The sequence below is a fragment of the Stegastes partitus genome, unplaced genomic scaffold (assembly GCF_000690725.1).
Source record: "Stegastes partitus isolate 25-593 unplaced genomic scaffold, Stegastes_partitus-1.0.2 Scaffold35, whole genome shotgun sequence".
Lineage (NCBI taxonomy): Eukaryota > Metazoa > Chordata > Actinopteri > Pomacentridae > Stegastes > Stegastes partitus.
In genome coordinates, this window is record NW_007577766.1 from 495,085 (window position 1) to 517,249 (window position 22,165).

At 38.8% G+C, this 22,165-nt stretch overlaps 2 protein-coding genes across 3 annotated transcripts in view; one reads left to right on the plus strand and one right to left on the minus strand.

Moving 5' to 3' along the window:
- Window positions 1-3,773: 3,773 nt before the first annotated feature.
- Window positions 3,774-14,566, minus strand: naalad2 (N-acetylated alpha-linked acidic dipeptidase 2). Its single transcript, XM_008301505.1, has 20 exons — window positions 14,334-14,566; window positions 13,667-13,778; window positions 12,633-12,819; window positions 11,300-11,401; window positions 11,087-11,212; window positions 10,834-10,914; window positions 10,545-10,650; window positions 10,374-10,467; window positions 10,085-10,180; window positions 9,301-9,386; window positions 8,960-9,079; window positions 8,808-8,890; window positions 8,663-8,726; window positions 8,489-8,556; window positions 8,268-8,359; window positions 7,383-7,473; window positions 6,814-7,078; window positions 6,622-6,703; window positions 5,843-5,935; window positions 3,774-4,583 (listed from the first exon to the last, which is right to left on the minus strand). Exons 1-20 carry the CDS (start codon window positions 14,413-14,415, stop codon window positions 4,394-4,396), a joined length of 2,220 nt encoding a protein of 739 aa, XP_008299727.1. The 5' UTR covers window positions 14,416-14,566; the 3' UTR covers window positions 3,774-4,393.
- A 4,677-nt stretch (window positions 14,567-19,243) lies between these two features.
- nox4 (NADPH oxidase 4) overlaps window positions 19,244-22,165 on the plus strand; it is a 29,980-nt gene continuing 27,058 nt past the window's right edge. The window contains exons 1-2 of one of the 2 annotated variants that reach the window (XM_008301517.1): window positions 19,244-19,532; window positions 19,900-19,995. In XM_008301517.1, coding sequence (XP_008299739.1) covers window positions 19,476-19,532; window positions 19,900-19,995 — 153 coding nt within the window. In that variant the 5' untranslated portion in view covers window positions 19,244-19,475. Of the gene's footprint in view, window positions 19,533-19,899; window positions 19,996-22,165 lie in introns of those variants that run through there. The other variant, XM_008301524.1, reaches the window with a different exon arrangement.

Below are 22,165 nucleotides of genomic sequence, written 5' to 3' on the forward strand. Positions count from 1 at the left end.
AGGTCCCAGCGTGGGTTCTCTCCGGGTTCTCCGGCTTCCTCCCACACAGTCCAAAAACATGTTGAGGTTAATTGGTGATTCTAAATTGTCTGTAGGTGTGAATGTGAGTGTGCTTGGTTGTCTGTCTCTAAGTGTAGCCCTGTGATAGACTGGTGACCTGTCCAGGGTGTCCCCTGCCTTCGCCCTAAGTCAGCTGGGATAGGCTCCAGCCCCCCGCGACCCTAGTGAGGATTAAGCGGTGTATAGATAATGGATGGAATAATGGGATGGTTAAGCATCAGAGTTTGCGAATCTCTTTGTAAGTCTTTGTCAGCCATGTTTTAGGTTTTCATGAGGTAGAAAAGGACGAGGAAAAAGATATTTATTGTTTGTGTGTGCCTGAGAAAGTTATCGAACTATATTGTAAGCCAACCATCAATAAATAGGGAATTTATGAGAAGTTTTGTTTTGTCGTCTAATTGATTTGTTTTTGATTTAGATTTTTTAAATTTCACATTTCAGTCTTTCAGTGTTTGTTTCTACTTGGGCTTTTTTTTTTTTTTTTACTGTCATGTTTCATTGCAAACTCTGGATTTTTATGCATAGACCAGAACAATTAGAGGAACAGGTGAAATAATAATGAATAAAGTCTTATACAACATTACTTTCACTGCATACTTATTGGTGATACAAGGAAGGAAAACAAAGAGGAACATAAGTTAAGACAAAAATGCAAACTTCTGTAGCCTGAAACACCAATATTCATTGAAAATGTTGAACAACAGGAATAGTGAATGAACTCCACACAGTCTTTATTTATACATTAGACGTAGAGTATTGTGTTCCTGTCCAGGACTCACTGCAGTAGAGAATGAAGTCAGCACTGCATGGAAACAATGACACAAGGAAAGCAATTATTAGGATGCAAAATTCACCTTGAACACTATCAGAATTTCAAAGTAAAATTCTGATCCATATTATTTTCTCAGTAACCACCAGTAACTATGGAGGCTATAAAGATTCTAACAATTGATTTGAAGACAGGAAAAATCAGCTGAAAAGTGCAATAGTTATATTGATAGTGACAGTGTAACTTTTCTTTGCGTAGCACTCAAGAAAACAAATTAAAAACCAAAACAATAATAAACGCAAATGGAAAAAGGTAAAGAGAAATAAACAACATTAAACTTAACCTTATGAAATTGAAATGAGGCAAAAGAAATGCTCTAATAAAGTATAATGGCAACTCAGGAGCTCAAGGCATGTAAAGCAAACGTGTATAGTGTCTGAGAAGTTGTGACTTTGGCGCCCTCATGTGGCAGTGTGAGAAAAGACAATACACACCTTAAGATCAAAGATGCTCTGTAACGTTTGTATTTGTCACACACACACACACACACACACACACACACACACACACACACGCTCATTTTCAGTCTCTCTTTGATTCATTTTGCCCACTGGTTTACAAAGTCAAAATTTTACTCTGCAGAACCTCAAACAACAAAATGCTAAAAAGCACGAGACAAAATAAACAAAACAAACAAACAAAAAAAACAAAGCAGCACAAGCGAGAGTTAGCATCTTCCTAAATAAACCACCTTAAAAGTAGAGCTCTGTGCTGGACAAAGAGTACTAATTTTCACCTTGGTAACTGATGCTGCACAACTAACCTGCTCCAGAAGAGGTTCTGTTCAGAGTTTGGGATTTAAATTGCCTGTAAGAAGCCATAGCCTTCATTATTATGTGTTGCAGGACAGGAGGCTGCAGTTTCAGGACCACAGTTGTAGGACTGCACTTCTATGACCCTTGTTTTTTTTTTTTTTTTGTTTAACCTTTATTTTGCCAGGAAAAAATGTTTGAGAACCAGTTCTCATTTGCAAACATGACCTGGCCAAGATGCGCCACAAGGAACAAATACTCATGTAAATTACACACACAAGTAGACACATCAACACAACATTGAAAAAAAATTAAACAAGAAGCACGGGGGCATATACATGTGAGTGAAAAATGATGTGCATGAGGTGTAAGAAAAAGTGTGTGTGTGTGTGTGTGTGTGTGTGTATAAGTATGTAAGTAAAATCCGGTGTGGTCAGCAGGAGCAACAGTCAACTACAGTCTGTTGGATTTTAAGCTTGAAGGTGGTGAGTGGAGTCAGAGTTGGAAGTTTGAGAGTGTTTTGTAAGGTGTTCCAGTTGTCAGCAAAGCGAAAAGAGTTACGGCCAAAAAGAATAGAGGTATTGGGGATGATGAGCTTGATGTGTTCACTAGTATGATAAGAATTATGGGTGACTTGAAGAAGAGAGGACAGGTAGGGAGGTGTCTTGGCCAGAATTGACTTGTAAATGAAATGAAACCATGACGACCCACCTACTGAATTGGGTAACGCCAAATCACATCCAAATAGTGCTTTCTGTCCAATTACCGAGACAGGTTACAGGTTTATTCCACAATTGTATAGTACTGTCCAACAAACAAGTTGTGGTTTTAAAGATTTACCCAAAACCATTTTTTTCTGTGCAAACCCTAGTAATTTCTATTTATGTATCGTTTTTAATGTTTGTTCTACCTAAAAAGTACTTTTTAACTAAGAAGTTATGGTTTAAAGGTCTGTTCCACCCACATACTTGGGCTCTGTCAAAGTTCTTATAGTTTTAGAGGTGTTTTCCACCTAAATAGTACTCTCTAACCAACAGGTTGTGGTTTTATAGGGTTATTCCACCCAAAACACTACTTTCTGTCCAATTACTTATAGTTTGAAATGTTTATTCTACCCAAAAAGTACTTTCTAAGTTGCAAGTTATGGTTTTGAAAGGTCTGTTCTGCCCAAAATCCTAGATTCTGTTAAAGTTCCTGTAATATTTGAAGTTTATTCCACCTAAATAGCATTTTCTGACATGTTATGATTTAAAAGGTCTATTCCACCCAAAATGTACTTTCTGTCACTGTAATTTGCCTAATTAGTATAATTAGGTCAGTTGGAACAATTTGATATTGGGATGAAGAGTCCTATGACGCGTCAAACATGCCCACAGAGTCAGATGAGGACAAACCTGTGTTAACAAAGACATTGACAACCATTGTATGAATATCTATTATCTCTTGATGGGGGTTTAGGTTTTGTAAAGCCAGCTAACACAAAGAAAGCTTGTATTTGTCAAACTTGCTTTGTAGTACATCCCTTTGGTAGTTCCCCTTCCTGGGCTGTGTATAACTGTCCTCTAGTGTCACAATGACAAGTCAGACTCATATATTGTCACCTGAGGCATCACCAGGCCTCGATTCATAAGCCTCTGGGTGTGTAACAGACGCTGTAGCTACAACGAAGCTTTCAAGACACAACTATGGTAGGCATTTCGTTTTCACTCATATTTTTGTGTCTCTTAATCTCTTCTGAGGGGATGTGTTGTATATTTTTATCTATCTGACCTCCAAATTGGTAATTGATTTATTAGTCGGCATGCTATTTAAGTGTCCTTGAAGGTCACAAAAATAATCACAAAAATATTTATCACAGCAATTTATGATTGTAATAAAACTCACTGCAGGCACAATGGTGTTGTTGCCAGAAGAAATCTTAGCAGTTAAACTATTCAAGTTGCAAACTGTCACAGATTTTTTTACTAGTGAATTTATGTCATATTATGACCTTTACTCTGTAACTTTTCCGTCCTGTGAGATGAAAGAGGGGATGAACATCTGATTGTCACGAGTATTTTACAATCTCATCATTATCAAGTCATTGTCACACACACAGATAATACTTAATATAATGCTGGACAATAAAACCGTTTGTAGCTGTTGGTCAAACTGCTTTATTGCCTCATTATGACATTCTTTGTGTTGTGACTTTTAAAACTCACCAACGCAATTTAAAGAATAAATGCTTGACTGTATTTTCTGAAGAAAGCATAATTTTTATCAATATATACAGTTTTATTAATGAACTTTGTTGTGTTTTTTGCTGTTTACAAAGCACATGACAAAAACAGTTTACCAAAAAACATTCCTTGTCTAAATAAAACTCATTTCTCTCATATTTTTCATTACATGACTACAATATGAGTTATGTTCTTCCCACATAAAAGGATGGATTGATTTATTTGGATGTCTCATAGCCAGCGACCAATATTACAAAAACTCCAACAAGAAGAAAACATTAAAAAACATAACTTATTTCTTTACTGCAGCTGCATAACAAATCACAAACACGAAACATAAAAGAGTAAAAAGACAGATTTTTAAACTTCTGGAGATGTGAATAAGACTTTCACAGTGTTACTGAGGTCTGCATGTTCTGTAGGAATGACCGGATAAGAAACAAGGATTTCCAGAAGTGTTAAGTTGCAGGTAGCAGATGTTTTGTCCCGTCTGGATGCTTTCATCATATCACATTGCTGCAGCCTGCTCTTCATGCAGGTGGTGTCAGTGTCATGGCAGCAGCGTGGACCGTGAACGCTGCTATGCTGATTTGACGCTTGACTTCTTCCCAGGCCTTCACTGGGTCAGCTGCGTTCTCAATGTCAAACAATGCATCGTAGATCCCAGGGAAAGACTCCCCTGCGTATTTATTATGGCTGCTGGGAGCAAAAATCACATGCCTGAAACAGGAGAGATGAGAATAGGGAGAGTGTTATGTTAAGGAATGTACTGGAGGCATTCCAGCTTAAATATTTGTATGGTATTTTTTAAAACAAACTTGCTAGGGATAAGAGAAAACATATTTTTTTTATTCATTAAACTAAGAAACATACATGATTGACCCTACACACCAACAGAGCGTGCAGCTATGCAGCCAATTGAAAGATTTTCTAAAAAGTAGCAAAACTTTTTAAAAAATGTTGCGTATCTGCTGCCAGCTACAGAATCCAAGTCTTGTGGTTAATCCCACAGTATTTCACTTGGTTTGGAGTGAAAGTGAGAGGAGTCTGTACAAACCTCAGTTCTGAAAAATACACTGAAAAAAAATCTGCAGCTGGGACACCAAAATAAACAAATAAATAAAAATAAAATACTATAAAATAATAGAAATTACCATCTTATAAAAATACAGTAATTTTCCAGACCTAAAATACATTTTCCATTTTTTTTGTGTGCCATTAATTGTATTAGAAATACATTTACAGTGTAAAACTTGAATTTAACTGTTCCACCTATTCAACAATATTAAAAAGGTAATAATTGTGAATTTCTGATCAGTTTGTGAATGTTTTAACAGTCTTTTTAACAGTCAAAAATGTTTACATTTCTTTAAAAAAAAATTTAAAAAATTGTGGTTATTTACATTTACAAATTTTAATGTTATTTCAACTTAAACACATTTGCAGTTCATTTTTTTAATGTTAATTTTTATCTGTTTACAATTACATTTTTTTAATTGAAATATTTACATCAGAAAGAACTTATTTTCTGCTATTTTAAACAACTGTTACTTTTCAGACTTTTTTTGCAGGACAATCTGACCTCTTAAAGTAAAATGAAACAATCACTGTGGTTAACAGACATATACAGCTAGAAGAAGACTTTTTGTTTTAAGAGGCTACGAGTCAAAAAAATTGCCAGCTATGAACCCATGAGTCTGGGTGTAAAATATACATTTGTGTATTAAATTTAGTTGTAGTAACACTGCAAAGCTACAGATGCAGGTGTAAGTACATGCCAGAAAAAAAATGTTTTTACAAATTGAGAGTGAATCCAGTAATGCTGAGTTTAGTTTTACTTGGCTACAACAAGTCAAACATGGCCCACACTGCTATGTAGTGGTCAGAGTACTTGAGCATCTCACTGGTTCTTGAGATTTGTATGAAACTAAAACAAATGGGACAAGTGTGTGTTGTGTATGTGTGTGTTAGAGACTAACCTGTAGAATGGTCTTCCAGGTAAACCCAGAGGGTCTATGAAGGCTCTCTCCAGATACATTAGTTGATCGTTCATGATGCGAACCTGCAGAGGACTGGTGCACAAACACACACATTAAATGCTGTTACACTTCTACAGTCCTCAAATGTATTCATAACCTCCCATTAAAGAAGGAAAAAAAAACAGCTGACTCTGAAATAAGTTGAAATTAACAAAAGTAATAATAAATAAACATTTTATGAAAATCATGACTTGAATTGTGGTTCAACAGAAATAGCAAAAATAAAAACAAAACAAAAACAAGCAAACAAGTATGATTTGACCTGTAAACTAATATTTTGTTGAACAACCCTTTGAGCCAATCACTGTAATCAAGTGTTTTCTGTAACTCTCAATCAGACTTCTGCACCTGTTGACATGTATTTTGATTTTGGTCCACTGCTCATCAGCAAAGGGCTCTAGTTTTTCTGGGACAGTTTTGTTTTTATTCTTTTCAGCCACAGTTCAAAAGCAATGCGTTATTTCACTAAATTATAATTTAGCAGTTTTTATTTATTTATTATTACTTTTTTCAGTTTCTACTTATTTGAGTGACTATTGCGAATTTTGCCTTTTCTTTAATGGAAGGGTATGAATACATTTGAGGATGACTGTAGCTGCCTTTCACACACACACACATCCCAACTGAAGACACATTAGAAGGAATATATAAACTACAGAGTGCAGACCAACATATTTCAGTGTTTGTTTAAACATGTGAAACCTTAAACACATTCTTACTCTGCTGTGTTGAGAGTCTGAAGGCGTTCATGGAAATCCATGGCTGCAACTGTGAAGTTCTCCACTGCAGAAAACAGGGAATCTAGGACAAATAGATAGAAATGTAAAAAGCTGTGGGCACCACATCGACTCTGACTGCACTTGTACGATCTTTGGGTTATTCATGATTCTGATGGATTTTAATCAACTCACCAAATGACACCGCATACATCTCCATCTCCTCCGGGTTCTTCTGTGCCAGCTGTGCGATGCTCTGAGCATACTTCCTCAGTGAGTCTGCATACTGGTTCACATCAAGGGGCAGCAGCTGGGAGTCGGCCAATCGGAAGATGAGTCCGCCTCTCACCTGGGCCACCGCCCGAAGCCTCCTGAAGGAAGGGTCGTAGAACTTCTCCACGATCTCAAAGGTTTCGTACACGCTGTGATAGACTGGATAGCTGCTGTATCGCTCAGTTTTCTAAGTAGACACACAACATTTCTCTGAGTCCCTGGATGCTCACAGTAACCTCGACCATAAACACCTTCATTTTCTACTCTTAACAACTCAACCTTTAGGTAAGGTAGAAGTCACAGTGCAACTGCAATAAAATGATCTCAAATTAGGCAAACTATCCCTGGTCAGCTTGTTTAAATCCAGAGTTTGTTCTAAATTGTTGCACAGTACAAACAGATGGCAAAACTGGCATTAAAAAGGAGAAAAAGTAGGCAAATACAGCAAACATATTCTCTGTATGTATGTGCACAAGTGCAGCATGTCTCACCTTGTTCTTGGTGTATCTGGCTCTGCCTGCAGCGATTCCCAAACGGATAAAGTAGGCCTCAAAATCACTGCCTGACCCGAGTTTACTGATCCTAAAGAGCACAAGAGAGGAGGACAGATGGATTTAATGATGATTTAGTGGTTTAGTTAGTTTCATTTCTTGGTTGTTTCACTGATTCGGTAAAAATGAAGGAGTATTTGTTAAACCCAAAACATAGCCACACAAGTCAGTTCAGGTCACTGCAGTTTACACCGCACATTTAAAACAACAGATATTGACCCAAAGGGCTTTCCAACACAGAAACAAGATTAATGTTACAAATGTACCTGACTGAATAAAGAAATTACAGATAAATCTGCAGTAGGTAGGAATCTGTAAAGGGCATCACATCATATTCTCTCTGTGAACTTTGTTGCTATTTTCGACATCTCATCTAATTGGTGAAAAGCCCTATGATTGGTTAAAATATCCCCTCCTGAATAATGAGCAGTCTGAGAAGTCAAAGGTGAAAGGTCAGTATGGGATTTTTGCCCAGTGTTGCCAAAATATAAATAAAATACTGCCTACCTCAGCTTTAACACCCTACAATCTTATATCCATCCATTATCTATAGATCACCTAATCCTCACTAGGGTCACATGGGGGCGGGAGCCCATCCCAGCTGACTTAGGGTGAAGGCAGGGGACACCCTGGACAGGTCACCAGTCTATCATTATCATATTTTACACAGTGTCTCAAAAACATTTAGTTAATTTTGTCTTTTTATAATGTTTTGCAGCTTTGCTCTCATGGATGCAAAGAACGTTGTTTTGCCTTTAAACATGCCAGTGTTATTGCTTGCTTTTGTGGTTTTTGTTGTTACTTAATGATTGTGAGGCTTTGTACCTGGGTGCATCGCGATCATTTGTCCAGTTGTCCCTCTTATGCCAACTCTCATACAGAGAAACTCCGTCCTCCCCTTCCTCTGGACTGGCTATCTACACAAAAACACAGGGGAAGAAAAGGCATGGGGATAAGGTGGAGAGAAAGATAAGAGAATTTTTAAAGAATGTAAATTATTTACCTATTTCAGTTTTAGATTTCTGTCTGTGTTTAAATGTGCTCACCTGCTTGGTCAGGTCGTACACTAAAGTGTGCAGAGACGGAGTGCAGTCAACCCTTAAAGTGTACATGCCTGGAATTTTAAAAACAAGCACATGTGCCAAATTAAAACCACTTAAATTGTGTAATATTGATCATTTATTTCTGGTATCAGGCTGCACACACATAAACACACTCACCCTCTATAGCAGAGTCTGCATTGATGTAGGCCACAGCTCTCTCCTGCAGCACTTTGGCATTATCCTGTCCAGAAAAATGAAGTGTTGTCAGTGTGTCTGCACCTATGCATGCATGTGTGTGTTTGTGTGTGTGCAGATGTGCTACCTCTGCCCATTCTGTAGATCCCTGCAGCCCAAACTCCTCTGCATCCCAGCTGGCAAATATTATAGTCCTCCTCGGCCTCCAGCCTTCACACAAACGCACACACTGAGTATTGCATTATTCAATCACTCAGTCACTCATGTCCAAAATCTCACCTTTACTGAGCAGCCTGCCTGCACTCCTGACGGTCTCGTGCACCACTGCGGCCCCAGACATGGGATCAATTCCTCCAAACACCCAGGCGTCGCGGTGTCCTCCCAGAATCACATATCTGTCTACACAAACCCACCAAACAACACATTATTTAAAGAAGATTTAAAGAAAGGGTAACAAATAATGTATCTCTCTCCTATCTTCAGACAGTGTTTCCAGACAGGATGAAGCAAAACAGGCATGCAGGCATCAGTTTTGTTAGTCTAGTTTAACATTGCAATCTATACATAATTTGTGTTGCACATGCTGAAATGAAAAGTTAGAGTGCGATGGTTTCTTGTACCTGGCTCCAGAGCTCCTCTAATCCTTCCAATCACATTATAGATCCTGGTTACCTGGTTGTTTGTATAGATGTTCATACGCACCTTCCTGAGGCAGACAGATTGAGAAATGAGTGACACAGCATGGAAAGAAAGAATCACAAAGAGATAAACAGATGCGTAGAATCGTGAGAAGCAGTCTTCGGGGATAGGAACTGGAACAAAGTTACAATATTCACGTCAGACTTGTGTTACAAATTTGTTTACAATTCACAGCAGCTCAGAAAACAAGCTCAGTGCTTTTCTTTCATGCGGTGGCAGACGGGGAGTGCAGGGAAAAGACATGCAACACTCTCACACTGCTGCAAACAAGTACTTTAGGAAATGTTTTCCAGCTCTGCAGGAAATTACACTCGGCTGAGTAAATAGCACACAGTTGATTCTATTTGTGGTTTTCGGGGAGGTGCTTGCTCCTGAAAATACCAAAACAGTCGCTGTTGTTCAAAAGCTCAATAGAGCGGCATCATCGATGTTGCATATGGGTGCCTTATTTGTGCAGTGTTATGTGCGAATGTGCATGTATGTCTGCTCACACACATGCAGGAGGTACAAGGGCCTCCATTGTGCCTCAGTTGGCTACTTGCCACCGGGTCACGCAATTGGAACAAGAGCAACAAAAGGAGAGAGATAATTTAAACACTACCACAGTAAGCGAAGAGAGGAGTGAAGAAGAGAGAATATCAACAGAAGAGGGAAGGAGTTTGTTTTGAAGGATGAAAGGGATGAAAGCTTTAGCAAAGCACTTACTGGCTCTTGAAGTCATCCGTAAAGCCCGGGCCGATCCTGTAGGAGACGTTCAGAGCTCCTTTCCAGTTATTGGGTGGAATCTCTCCTCCCATGTTCCTGTTGAATTAATGAATAATTCACGTGTTCTGTGAATAATAGAAATTGCTGCCCATTTCATTCAGGGGTGCCAATAAAAATTTTAGTTTCTTGCGCTGATTTCCAAATTTAAGTGAAAGAGTTTTTCAAATAGCACAGCTCTGAATGAGACTAAACTGCATCACTGATTTTAACAGCTTTTAAAGAAATGTACTTCAGCAGATGAATTGCATCGTGGAAGCCGATTGGATGCACAGGGATCTTGGGAAGTCCAACTCCATCCTCCATGCTGAATCTGTAGGTGTATTCTGTAAGAGAGGAGACGTAAAGTCACACATTCACTGTAAACACACTCATACAGGCTCGAGCAAATGGACACACACACCTTTAGCGGGGTAACCAGGTGTCAGAGGGTCTCCTGCTCCGTTCAGGTTCAGAACATTTCCTCTCTGAGCTCCTCCACTCGGCAGGTTCCAGCCATCAGGGTAGGGCTGCACACAAACATATTTTAAAAGGCCAAATCCACCGGCTGCATTTGAACACAGGATTCAGATAGTTACAGAGGCTGTATAAACTCTTGAATCTCCAATGATGTGGTGGTGGGTAAAAAAAGAAGTCCAACAGGGTTGTTGTTTGTTGATGTGTTATTGAATCACAGCTTGTTTGAACTCTACCTGGACTCCAGCAGCCCAGTAATCTGCAGGGTCTGAGAACATAATGATCCCCTTTGCTCCTGCTAATATGGCGTTCTTCACCTGTCAGACAGACAGAACAGGAGGTTTTGGTGACGTCTGTGTGGACATTGTTGTGTCATGATAGAGCACTCATGACTGATTTGACACTAAACACTAAAAGATGTGTGAGAATACGAAATAGAAAGTGCAAAATGTGTTAAGTGGATGTGTTTGGAGTTCAGATTTTTCCCACCTTATTGCCTCTGAATATCTTCCCATATCTGACGATGACAATCTTTCCAGTCACATTGATGCCCATCTGCCTCTCTAACTGGAAAAAGTCTTCCGTGCGACCGTAATTCACATACACTAAATCCCCCTGGAGACGGAGACATAAAGTGGAGTTATCTTAGGTGTGTTTTTTCTTTTTATCTTTATGATTCTTTTTGTATGTGCATGTGCGTACCTCAGGTTGTCCTTTGGCAGAGAAAGCGCTGTATGGAGGCACAATGTTGGGAACATCTTCATAACCCTGTGGGACCGGCTCAGCCAAGGAAGTGTTAAAAACCTGAAAAAGCAAAGACAAGAGGAGGCCAGACTAGGTTAAATTGAATTTAATGAGGTATATCTTCTCTCTGTGTAGTAAAACTTTCTAGTAAAAAAGCATCAATGGAATATAAACACATTTACTCAAGGATTTGACAAGTTGACACACATACTGCTTTTACATACAGGGAAATAATGTAGATTTCACTCCTCTACATTTATCTGACTACTTATGCATTCACATTTTATGCACATAATATACTAAAAGATAACACAATACAAGGCTTTGTTTTACATCAAACTATCCAACAGCATTGAGCTTTGTTAATTGACAGAGAACTGTTATGATAAGTTCTCTTTCATGCAAAAATGCCGAACATTTCCTGTTCAAGTTCCTGCTTGTCAAATAAGAAATTTGCTCCCATCTCTTGTGTTTCTCCTCAGTTTAGTGCAGTTATTTCCAATAGCTGTGTAGATCGAACGCTGTAAACTCGATGGATACTCTATTATAGCACTGTTTTCACAAGCAATCAGGCAGTCAGTGAAATATGGCTGTGCACTAACAACTGGTCTGATTTCTCCTATTAGCTTCTGTGCTGTGTCATTATCTGTAGGCATGAGACACACACAGAGGTATATCTCACAACAAGGCCATAAAAGAACCTTGGACTTGAATGAGCCTTGTTGCAGTTTTGTGGCGCAGACGAGCAGAAGGAGGTCGATGGAGGAATGTGTGCGATCGCCACATGCACGCTGCAACTTATCTCCCCAGATGCACTGAGAAGCAGTCAAAGGTTTGGACTGACTTAACGTTGTTTGTTCAAGTGCATGAGAAAATCACCATTCTTTGAAATCTTGGTCACATGGGGGTAGGTGTGGAGAATGGAGGGTTTCATCAGAACATTTGTGGTGGTAAAACATGTTAGTCACAAAATGTGGGAACATTTGTACACTAAAAATATCTCCAGATTTGTGTCTCAGTGTGAAAACAACACATGCAAATGGCAATTTGAAAGACCGAGGTAGCTGTGTAATGACCCAGCTCGCCACTGACTACAACTACCATCCTAATGCTATAATAGATGGGAGCCAACAACAGCGACAATACTGCACCAGAGACAAGTACAGGTTTTTGCAAGACATGTGCTTGGTTTTGTTTTGTTTTCAAAGAAAGCTTAAACTTATATGTGGGAAAAATATGATTCGCAAAACACGTGCATTTGAGTGTATATGTGCATAGACATGTACTGTACCTCATTGCCAAGGTGATCAACTATTGAGATGTAATTTGGTTGAGATTTGTTGGGATAGGACAACAGGACGTCATAGGGCACCATCTCCACTGAGTCTAATCCAAACTCCTGCCACTCGTTCATGATCTGCTCTGCATATTTCAGGTTCTGCTCAGTACCGGCCAGGTGGGGGAGGCGTGTGAATTTCCTGCAGAGAGAATGTCAACAGTTAGAGCAATGATGGAGGCAGCAGCAGAACCTGCAGAATGTTAATGTTACTCAGTTTTAATGCCAAAAATAGCTGAGTTAAATATATATAAAAAAAGAAAATGGATGCAAAACTTTTTTTCTTCATATCTGACTTCAACTGAACACAGCATGATTTATCTGTTTTATCTCTTACTGGCTGCTGGCATTATGTGAATTGTGTATCAGCTTATTTCAACACTTTACTGAAGCAATGTGATGTTTACACTGAGGCATGCTGTTGTGGCTCCAGTTGATTCTCACATATTTGGAAACTTTGGGCTCTCCATTGGACTTCCAGATAAAAGTTGAACAATTTTTGGCTACCGACATGGTTTTGGTGAGTCAGTGGGATTTCAGAGATCGAGGCTGATGGCGGCTAGTGTTTCAGCATTGTGTTAGAAACTGCTGTGCTAGTGGAAACATTGACCTGTTAGTGGTACATGAAAAATATTACCATCACCACAGCCTTTGAATCTATTCATGTGAAACTATGAGAGTTATCCAGACATTAGTCTGTTGCAAAAAGTGTTGCACATGAAGGTAACTGTTTCCTTTATGTAAGTAGAAGAAAGGAAGGAGCATTAGTTTTTCTTTCTTTTCTTTACGTTACGTATACGACTGCAATTTACAGGTTATGCACTGTAAAAAAAAAATACAAACTGTAAAAAACTGCAATATTATGGCAACAAAACACACAGTAAAACAGGGGAAATAAACCTCTAATAAAAATACAGTGGTTTATTTATTTATTTATTTATTGCAGTGTACAATGCTTTTTTTTTTATTGTTTGTGCTTTTATTTTTACCTTAGATGCTCTCTGATTTTTTCTGTCTGCATTTCATCCAGAAACTCCTTCAAATACTTGCTGGAAGCTTTGTGGTTTTCAGTGTTTGGATGCGTGGGTTTTGCAAACCAACCTACACACACACACACACACACACACACAGAAAAACATTAAGTAAGTGTACAATAACATCGGTTCACTCGGAAAGAAGATGATCACCACCAAATGATGCACAATGAAACACAATATGGACTCTATTCTACCAGAAACTCACTGAACGCTCTTAACAGATACTTGTCAATATCGTATTTGAAAGGTTGTGGTCATGGACAGCAAGTGTCAACCTGCTGTGAGCACAAAGCTGTGAAATGTGTCAGAGTGGTGACAAACTACAGCTCACACACACCTTCAACAACAGCACTCAGTAGATCTGTGGCTCAGTCACTGTAGCAGGCTCAGTTTAAAGAAATCAACTCAAACACAAACCCACACGAGGTTTTTTTAAATTAAAAAAAAAAAAAAAAAATCTCCTTATAGTGCATATTTACTAATCCCATTTCAGGAACTGCCTTCAGTTTCATTTATACAGTTCTCAGTGAGTGGCTTGTCGTTAAGAACAAACAGCAGAGCACCAAGTCTGTATCACCCTGTGGTCACTTTAAGTTTCTGTTGTGTTTCCACGGCTTACCTATGATGAAGCCCAGGAAAAACAAAGCTGTCACAATCACAATCCACCAGATCCAGCGAATCAGCCTGTTCTCCTTCCTCATTTTACAGCTGTACGGACTTCCACACGGCAACACGACCGACTCTGCAGAGCACGCTTGCAGAGATAGAGAATAATTTGCTTAAGCAGAGCACAGTGGGGGGAATGGCAGAGTGAGATGGAGTGAGACAGACAGAGAGAGAGAGAGGGAGAGAGGTGGCTGAGCGACTGCCTGTTTTAGTCAGAGTGAAAAGTTGGAGGGGAACACAAAGAGGGAGCGAGTCATTAGTGCTCTGCTTTGTCACAGGACCGACTGCTGTCTTGTGCACCTTGGCCGCTCCGGTGCTGACACAGCATTACTCAACGTGAGGCTGGACGGTCACTCTGAAGACTGTTTTTTCAAAAGCATGCACAAGCTGCAGACACAGAGACAAGCCAGGGGTTAGGAGGGAGTTTCTGCAGAGTGAAACAGGACCAACAGATACTCTTAACTCTTCAGCTCATGTGGAAAAGGTGTTTAACAAGCTCAACAAGCTGTTTGTGACAAAGCAGAGTTGTGAGTTTCAGAAATTAGGTTTACAGCAACAAAAGGCTGAAGTGAAATATATACGATGGTGATGCAAACAAAATACAAAAAAACCCTGATTAAATAAGATGCAACTGTACAGGGCATGAGTCACTGTATCGCAGGATGAGGATGGAAATTATGTGAGTCATATGTAGGAAGCCAAATTTCTGCCAAGAAAAGACAGAAATGGCCGAGAAATTATGTATGATGAGATAAAAAACATTCACTTCAATAAAATGTATCAAAACCTTTGAGATCATGAGTCAACATTTTTACTTTGCAGTTTCAAAATGTCACTTAGAAGAGCCTTACTCACTTTCTTATAATGAATAATTCATTTTGTCTTCCCTTATTTCTTTCATGACATTTCTTTACAGTTCCAGTCTACATAAAGTTTAAATATAACAAAAGTTAATCACCAAAACCTCATATAAACTAAAAAACAAATAGTTTAGTTTAATGTATTTAATTATAAATCTTGCAGAAAGAGAAATGACTGAGGCACTTTGTTAAAGTTCATTTGCTTTCAATGAATGCTACACTATTAATGTGGTATCTCCCTGTGGACAGTTGGATGTGTTTTCCCACAGTGGAAGACGTGCAGGCCTCGGTCGAGCTTGACCCCTCCTGCTCTGCGAACAGCTGTGCGGTGTGGACGTCGACTCTTTCATGTGATGGGCTGAAGCGTGAAGTGGGGAGGAGGCTCTCTGCTTTCAGGAATGTGGGAGTATCAGAGACCACAGCTCTGCCTTGTCCTCAACATGCTGTTTATCTGGGAAACAACTTTAATTAAACCAGCATCCTTCACATAGTACAGGGAGGCTGATTTGGATTTAATTTGAATTGTTGTTTGTGGACCTAAGTGCTCCTTAAACTAGTGTTGGATTACTCATATTTACACATAATCAAATGATCATGACCTACATGATTAATTGGAAAAACAGCACCAAGGACAGACCTATTTTCTGTGATGTTTAAGGCCCAGTTAGTTGTATATGTGTACATGCATGCATTAGGCATAACACAGTCTTCTATGCTTGATTTATTCAGCATTTTAGGGAACAAGAGTGTGAATAAAAATATCACTACATGATAAGAGTTCCATGTAGATTCTCCTGCAATATTTCCACAAATTAACATACCTAGACTGTTTTTTGATGTTTTCTATATGTTTTATCTATTTTGGGATTTCAACAAATCTCTTACAGTCCCTTTTTATTAAAACACAAGAACTATAGAACAACACATACTGTATCATGAACGATATGAAGAGTATATTCACATTTATTAGGTAATGTGACCTCTTCTGGTGTCGTTCTGTTGTATCCCAAAGGTGACTGTTGAAGTGTGTTGAGGTCAGGACAAGTTCTCCAGCTTTAAACTGGAAAAAAACATTTTTTATGGGTTAGTTTTGTGCCACAAAATGGGATGTTTAGTTTATAAAATAATCTCTCCTCTGTAAGCTTCATTCTTTGATGATAAAGAATACAATATAGTCAATTAATGAGAAATTATCCATATTTAATTATCATTTAAAGGCCTGTCTTAAAGGCTTTAGGGGCTCCCTTTGTTGTAATTTATCCCCAATCATCATTAATAATAAACAGTCCCACATATGCAGCGTGCAGGTGTCCACATACTTTCGGTCATGTAGTGTATCAGATGTCTTTAGTCATTAGGACTTATAAAAACATAACTTTATTCTACTTTTTTCAAGCATATTTATCTGTTTGTTGTTCCTGTCCTATGTGTTATGATCTAGTGGTACAGAAATCTGCTCACATATAGCCACACCTGTAGGTTTTCCTAAAGACACCAGGTGGCGCTGTCAGTCCAGGGTGATGACATGTTTAGACCCTGCATCCAAAATGTGAAGTTTTTCAACTTACAGTCAGGTGACCTTTCCCTACCAAAGATAAGATAATTAGTCCCATAGCTTATTTATTAATTCTATCATGTCGTCTAAATCCTACAGCAGTTACAAAGACAAACAGCACTTTAAACAGGCATTTACATTTCTGAAGTGTTGTTTAAATGTCTCGTACTACTTCGATGCTATTTTCTAACAGGGCATCTTTTATAAAAAACAAATGCACACCAGAACTAAGTTCTTTATTAAGTCTTTTTCAAATGCTTCATTTGTACCAAGATTTGTTTGAACATGATTTCTGGTGATTTTTGCACCAATTTGTACCTTCTCTGCATGCATTTGTGTTGTTAGGCCAGTGAGTAATGTTCAAATGTTTTTTCAAAAATAAAAGTTCCCTGCTTTTTATCCACTGAGTTAACTATACCCTATGTGTCCAAATCAGAATGTATGTCAATCTACACCTGTGACAGTAACAAAAACTTGGGTTGCCATCAAAGTAGCTGATTTCTATTTTACACTAATTCCATAGTACTTGATATTAAATACTAATTTTGCTATTTGTTCATAGCATATTAGCTCTAGAATACACAACCAATATGTGAACTCTGTTTTCTGCCTGAAGGCCACCTGGGTCAACTTCTCAGTTAGTCAGTCCCACACTCACATTTAAAGGCTAAGAGGCTTTTTTGTTTAATACACCCAGGTCAGAGAACAGCCACCAGTTCCACTTTAAATCCTTTGTCGCTGGTAGTGATTTCGAATAAAAATAACAGATCCACCTGTTTCCTCTTGCTTTTAGTCTTTCCTGAAGCTGCTGAAGTCATGTCTACGCCTAGTTTCTTTTATTACCCTGCTGTTTTGCATTGATTAATTCTCTTTTATCTTCTTCTATTGTCGTTTTGCTCCTTTTTGAATCCAGCCAGTATACTTTGCCTTGGTTATCCTTTTAATTTATAACTGTCTTGATGTGTTCACCTTTGTCATTTCTTCTCCCATGCATTTATATATAATATTGCATATTTTTAACTTTGTGTCTTCTCTCCATTGTAGTTTCTTATTCTCTCTGTCCTCTCTCTCCTTGTACCTCTCTGCAGGTATTTCTCATTCTGGAGCTGCAACAATATGATTTCCAGCTACAGGTCTCACAAATCTGTCTAGTGTTTATGTTCTCTTGTTTGTTGTCTGTTTCTCTGTGCTATTCTGTTCTCTCTCCCCTTTACCCTCACTCCAATTGGTCAGGAAACAGTCGACCTCCCTGAGCCTGGTTCAGGAATCCCTGGATTTGTAAGGTTTTCCATAGTATACATCTTATTTCTCTTCTGGAAAATGCTTTGGCTTGATGTCTGTTGTATAAAATGTAATTCATAAATGACTTGACTTGGTCTCTCACTGCACAATCCACAAACTCTAAAGTGTCAAAAAGGTTATTAAGCTGGCACTGCACCAAAAATAATAATGCATCCAAATCAATATTGTTGCTAATCACTGACATATCCCAGATGGTTTTATTTTATTTTTAAAAAACAGCAGTGGCAGTATATAAGCAATCTGGCATTTTAAATGGCATTTAAAAACTTAGGATCCTAAAAACAAAAATGTCCTTGTCAAAACAATTCTATTAAATATATCCTGTTATAATAATAATAAAAAAAATCTAATTGCTCATTATATGGGGAATACAGCATTATGGCATTTAAAGGGTTAAAATACAGAAAATAATAAATGTTTGGTAGTTATTATCAACATTGATGTTGGTTAAAAAAATCTAACTCAATGAAAGTGGAAAATAATATTATTTTTAATATATTGTGGCACATTTTTGCCCTTAAGGTTTGAAGTGTAAGCTAATAATAATAATAATAATAATAATAATAATAATAATAATAATGCTAAAAAATAATGATGCATAAGAATTTTACTAATTGTTGACAATGGTTAAAATCCTGAAAATTATAAATATTTGTTGGTATTTGTTATCGTGAGTGCTATTGGTCAAAAAGCCTATCTCTGAGAAAGTGGGAAATAATATTAAAAAACAATATTTTCTGGGATTTTTTCTTTTTTGTTTTACAACGACATTTTTGTCCTGAAGATATTTTGTGTAACCTAAAAAAATACACCTGAGGGTTAATGGATCTATTAAAAACAGGCCTACTGCTTTATTAGTAGGGTACAACCGATCACATCTGATCTTCAGACTGTAATGGTGTAATTATGTCTTCTGTTATTTCCTCTCAAAGTAACAGGTGAGCCGTGCCTGTAGAGAAGCTCATGTTGGTCTGTGGCTCCCTCTGCTGGCAGAAACACGCTTTAAGGCGCAGTGGAGCGTTTTTATTGTTCTCCAGACGGATTGTTGGTTATCTTTCTTTTTGGCCGGGTGTGCACAAATTTTCATTCAGGATGTGCGGGGGAGCTGCTAACTTAATACCGGTGCCTGGCGCACGGCAGAAGTGAGATGGAACGAGGGGACGGGGGGGAGATGCGGCGGAGCCTCGCTGTGAGCTGTGGGGGGATGAAAAGTCAAAATGCGCTCAGAGCAGACAGGGCGGCGGACAGAGCAGACACCGGCCGGTCTGGGGGCATACACACGGAGGCAGAGCTGCGGGGAGGACGGCTCTTCTAGCTCTCGGCCGCACCGAGGCTTTTGCTGAAAAGTTTGGGCAGCTGCGGAGTCCCTGAAGGCACCATGGTCGTGTCGGTGCGGAGCTGGGTCGCCAACGAAGGAGGGAAGCACTTGGTCCTGGTGGGGAAAGTTTTTGTCACACGTTTCTGAAGCTGTTTAACTCCACTCGTGTCGTTAGCTGTTGGTAGAATTGTTTATTTTGGCTGTTTTTGTCAGCAGAACTTGCAATTAATGTTCACGACGTTCTGTGCAAGTTTCCCTCTTGAGGAAAAAAACAATTGAATTTGCTCAGTGTGTCTTTATGAACTTTGCTGTGCTCATCTAACCTACCACAACCATTATATGGCAGTTTAAAGAAATGTTGATTGAGAAACACTAAATGTCAATGAGACATTTAGGGACAAATCACACATTGTGTTTTCTTTCCACTTGTTGACAACAGTGTACATCCTGTGCTGTTGCTGTGCCTGTGTGTGTGTCTGTGTAGATGCTGTGGCTGGGAGCAAACACCTGGCTGTTCATGAACACCTTCCTGCTGTACTCCACCGGCCAGCAGTACCACTACCTCTACAAGATGCTCGGGGTGAGGCCTCAGACATGCTGCACGCTGCATTAATTCTTTTTGTGTAGTCTTCTACATTTACAGCTGAGCTGGCATGTAGTTTTACTGAGAAACTGCAGCTCAGGTTTGAATCATAGGTTGTAATCTTTGATGTACATGTAAACAAAACTGCCGTTCACAGCAACTAAATCTGATCGAGATGAATAGCTACACACAGAGATCTGGCATTGCTGTCAGCTGTCACAGGGAAGCTGTTAGGACCACACTGCCATGTTAATCTAATTTAATTTAATTTATTTACATTCTTTCAATTCACAACATCTCAGGGCACTTCAAGTAATAAGTTCATGACTCCACAAAATGATATTATAGAGAGAAACTTGATTCCAGCAGCACTTGACAGGGGGAATTTGCCTTTTAAGAGGAAGAAATCTTAAGTAGAACCAGGTTCAGGGAGGGCAACCATCTGCCTCGACCAGGTGGGGTGAGGGGAGAAAGAAAAGGGTTTTTATGGCCACTTGTCATACAAGGAGATACAGAAGTGTTCGTTTAATATTGGTCATGCTGACTCTCCGTCTGGCCATTTTTGATAATATTAATACTTTGCAGTTCCTGCTCAATAAGGTTGAAATGTTTGTTGTGAAAAAAATGCATACTGTGTCAGGAATCACTCACAGTCATTATGTTTAACCTCCATCATTTTATGAGTGTCTGAGCTCATCGCGGGATACGCAGTGTTATTCACTCCTTAATGATGCTACGAATAAACCAAACAACAGTGTCCATGGCATGCACTCTACTTTCTGCTAACAATCCTACAAAGCAATGCACCAATGGAAAGAGATGGATGTGACCTCTGGGTCTGAAAAGTAAAGAGGAGGTAGCATAAAGCTGCACTCTTTGTAACAGCCAGTAGGAGCGACTCCTCATTGCAAGAGCTGCAATTGTATTGAAGTCTATCAGAAACTTAGCCTACTTCTCACTTGATTTGTTACCTTACATCTGTAGCTTAAAGTCTCCTTCAATTCAGCATGATGTTCATTTTGTAAATTATGCTCCGATTTAGAGTAAATAGACAACAAAGGAGCTACCTTGTAATTGACAAGTTGCCACCATATGAGGGTGCAAAGTGTCTTTGAGTTTTCAGTCAAATCCACCCAGAAGAGCAGGACAGTAACTAACCTTTGACATCTGCATCGACTCAATAGCATATCTTTGCTTGGAAATTGTGATTGTATACAAAGCAATGTATTTAGTTTCTAACTGCTCACATAAAAAACAAATAAAATAGTAGTTTAGATGGAAGGGAAGTCATTGATCACAATCCAGACAGCTACTTTAAAAGCTGCTTGACATAGTACAATATTACAGAAAGAGTTGCATCCTCAACAGTGACCATCTGTCGTTAAAAACCAAGAATTCATTGTCCACCACATTTTTCATGCCTGTATCCTGATGTAGTAGATGGCACGACTCCAAAATAAGTCACATTCTTGCGGCTTTGCAGATGACATCAATCAAAATCTCAGTTGTTTGGGAAATACGCTGCTCTTGGTGTATTTGCACCACAGAAGCAGGTTTGCTGATTGGTGTTTGACTATTTTCTGCAGGTTTAATGAGCTTGATTTGGACCTGAACTTTGTGAGAGCATTAGTCTCTCTGATGTACACTGTTGTTGAGTCTTTGTGGACTCTACAACCAGCCAACAGTGACATGAGCAGCAGCACAGAGAAGCAGGATTAGATTTTGATGCTTGCTGACTCGTGTGGTATAATTTTTGTCACAAGTTCTGGATGGTGTGTCTGTATGGGAGTTTCTTGATGTGTGCTTGTCCGTGTGATAACAGTCCTTGTGTTTTGAGAAAATCTTATAAATACCACTGACATTACTGTCTAGACTTACTATGATCAGACTCTCATTGTTGGTCTTCACCATCTTTATGCTCCCTAAAGCTCAAGATCTGAGTTTGCATTGACTAGTTCATTGTTGGCTACCAGCTCACACTTGCTCTTTTCAGGTACACTGTCCTTTTGTTCAAATATATAGCACATGGTAGTTGTGCTGATTTTGAGATGCAGTGTCAGCTTTGTGGAAGCGAAACTGCAGTTAGCATTTTATTATGTGTCTTAAAGAAAATCTTTTTCTCAGCACATCGTGTTGTGCTCATCAGGATACTTGAGTTAAAGCAAGA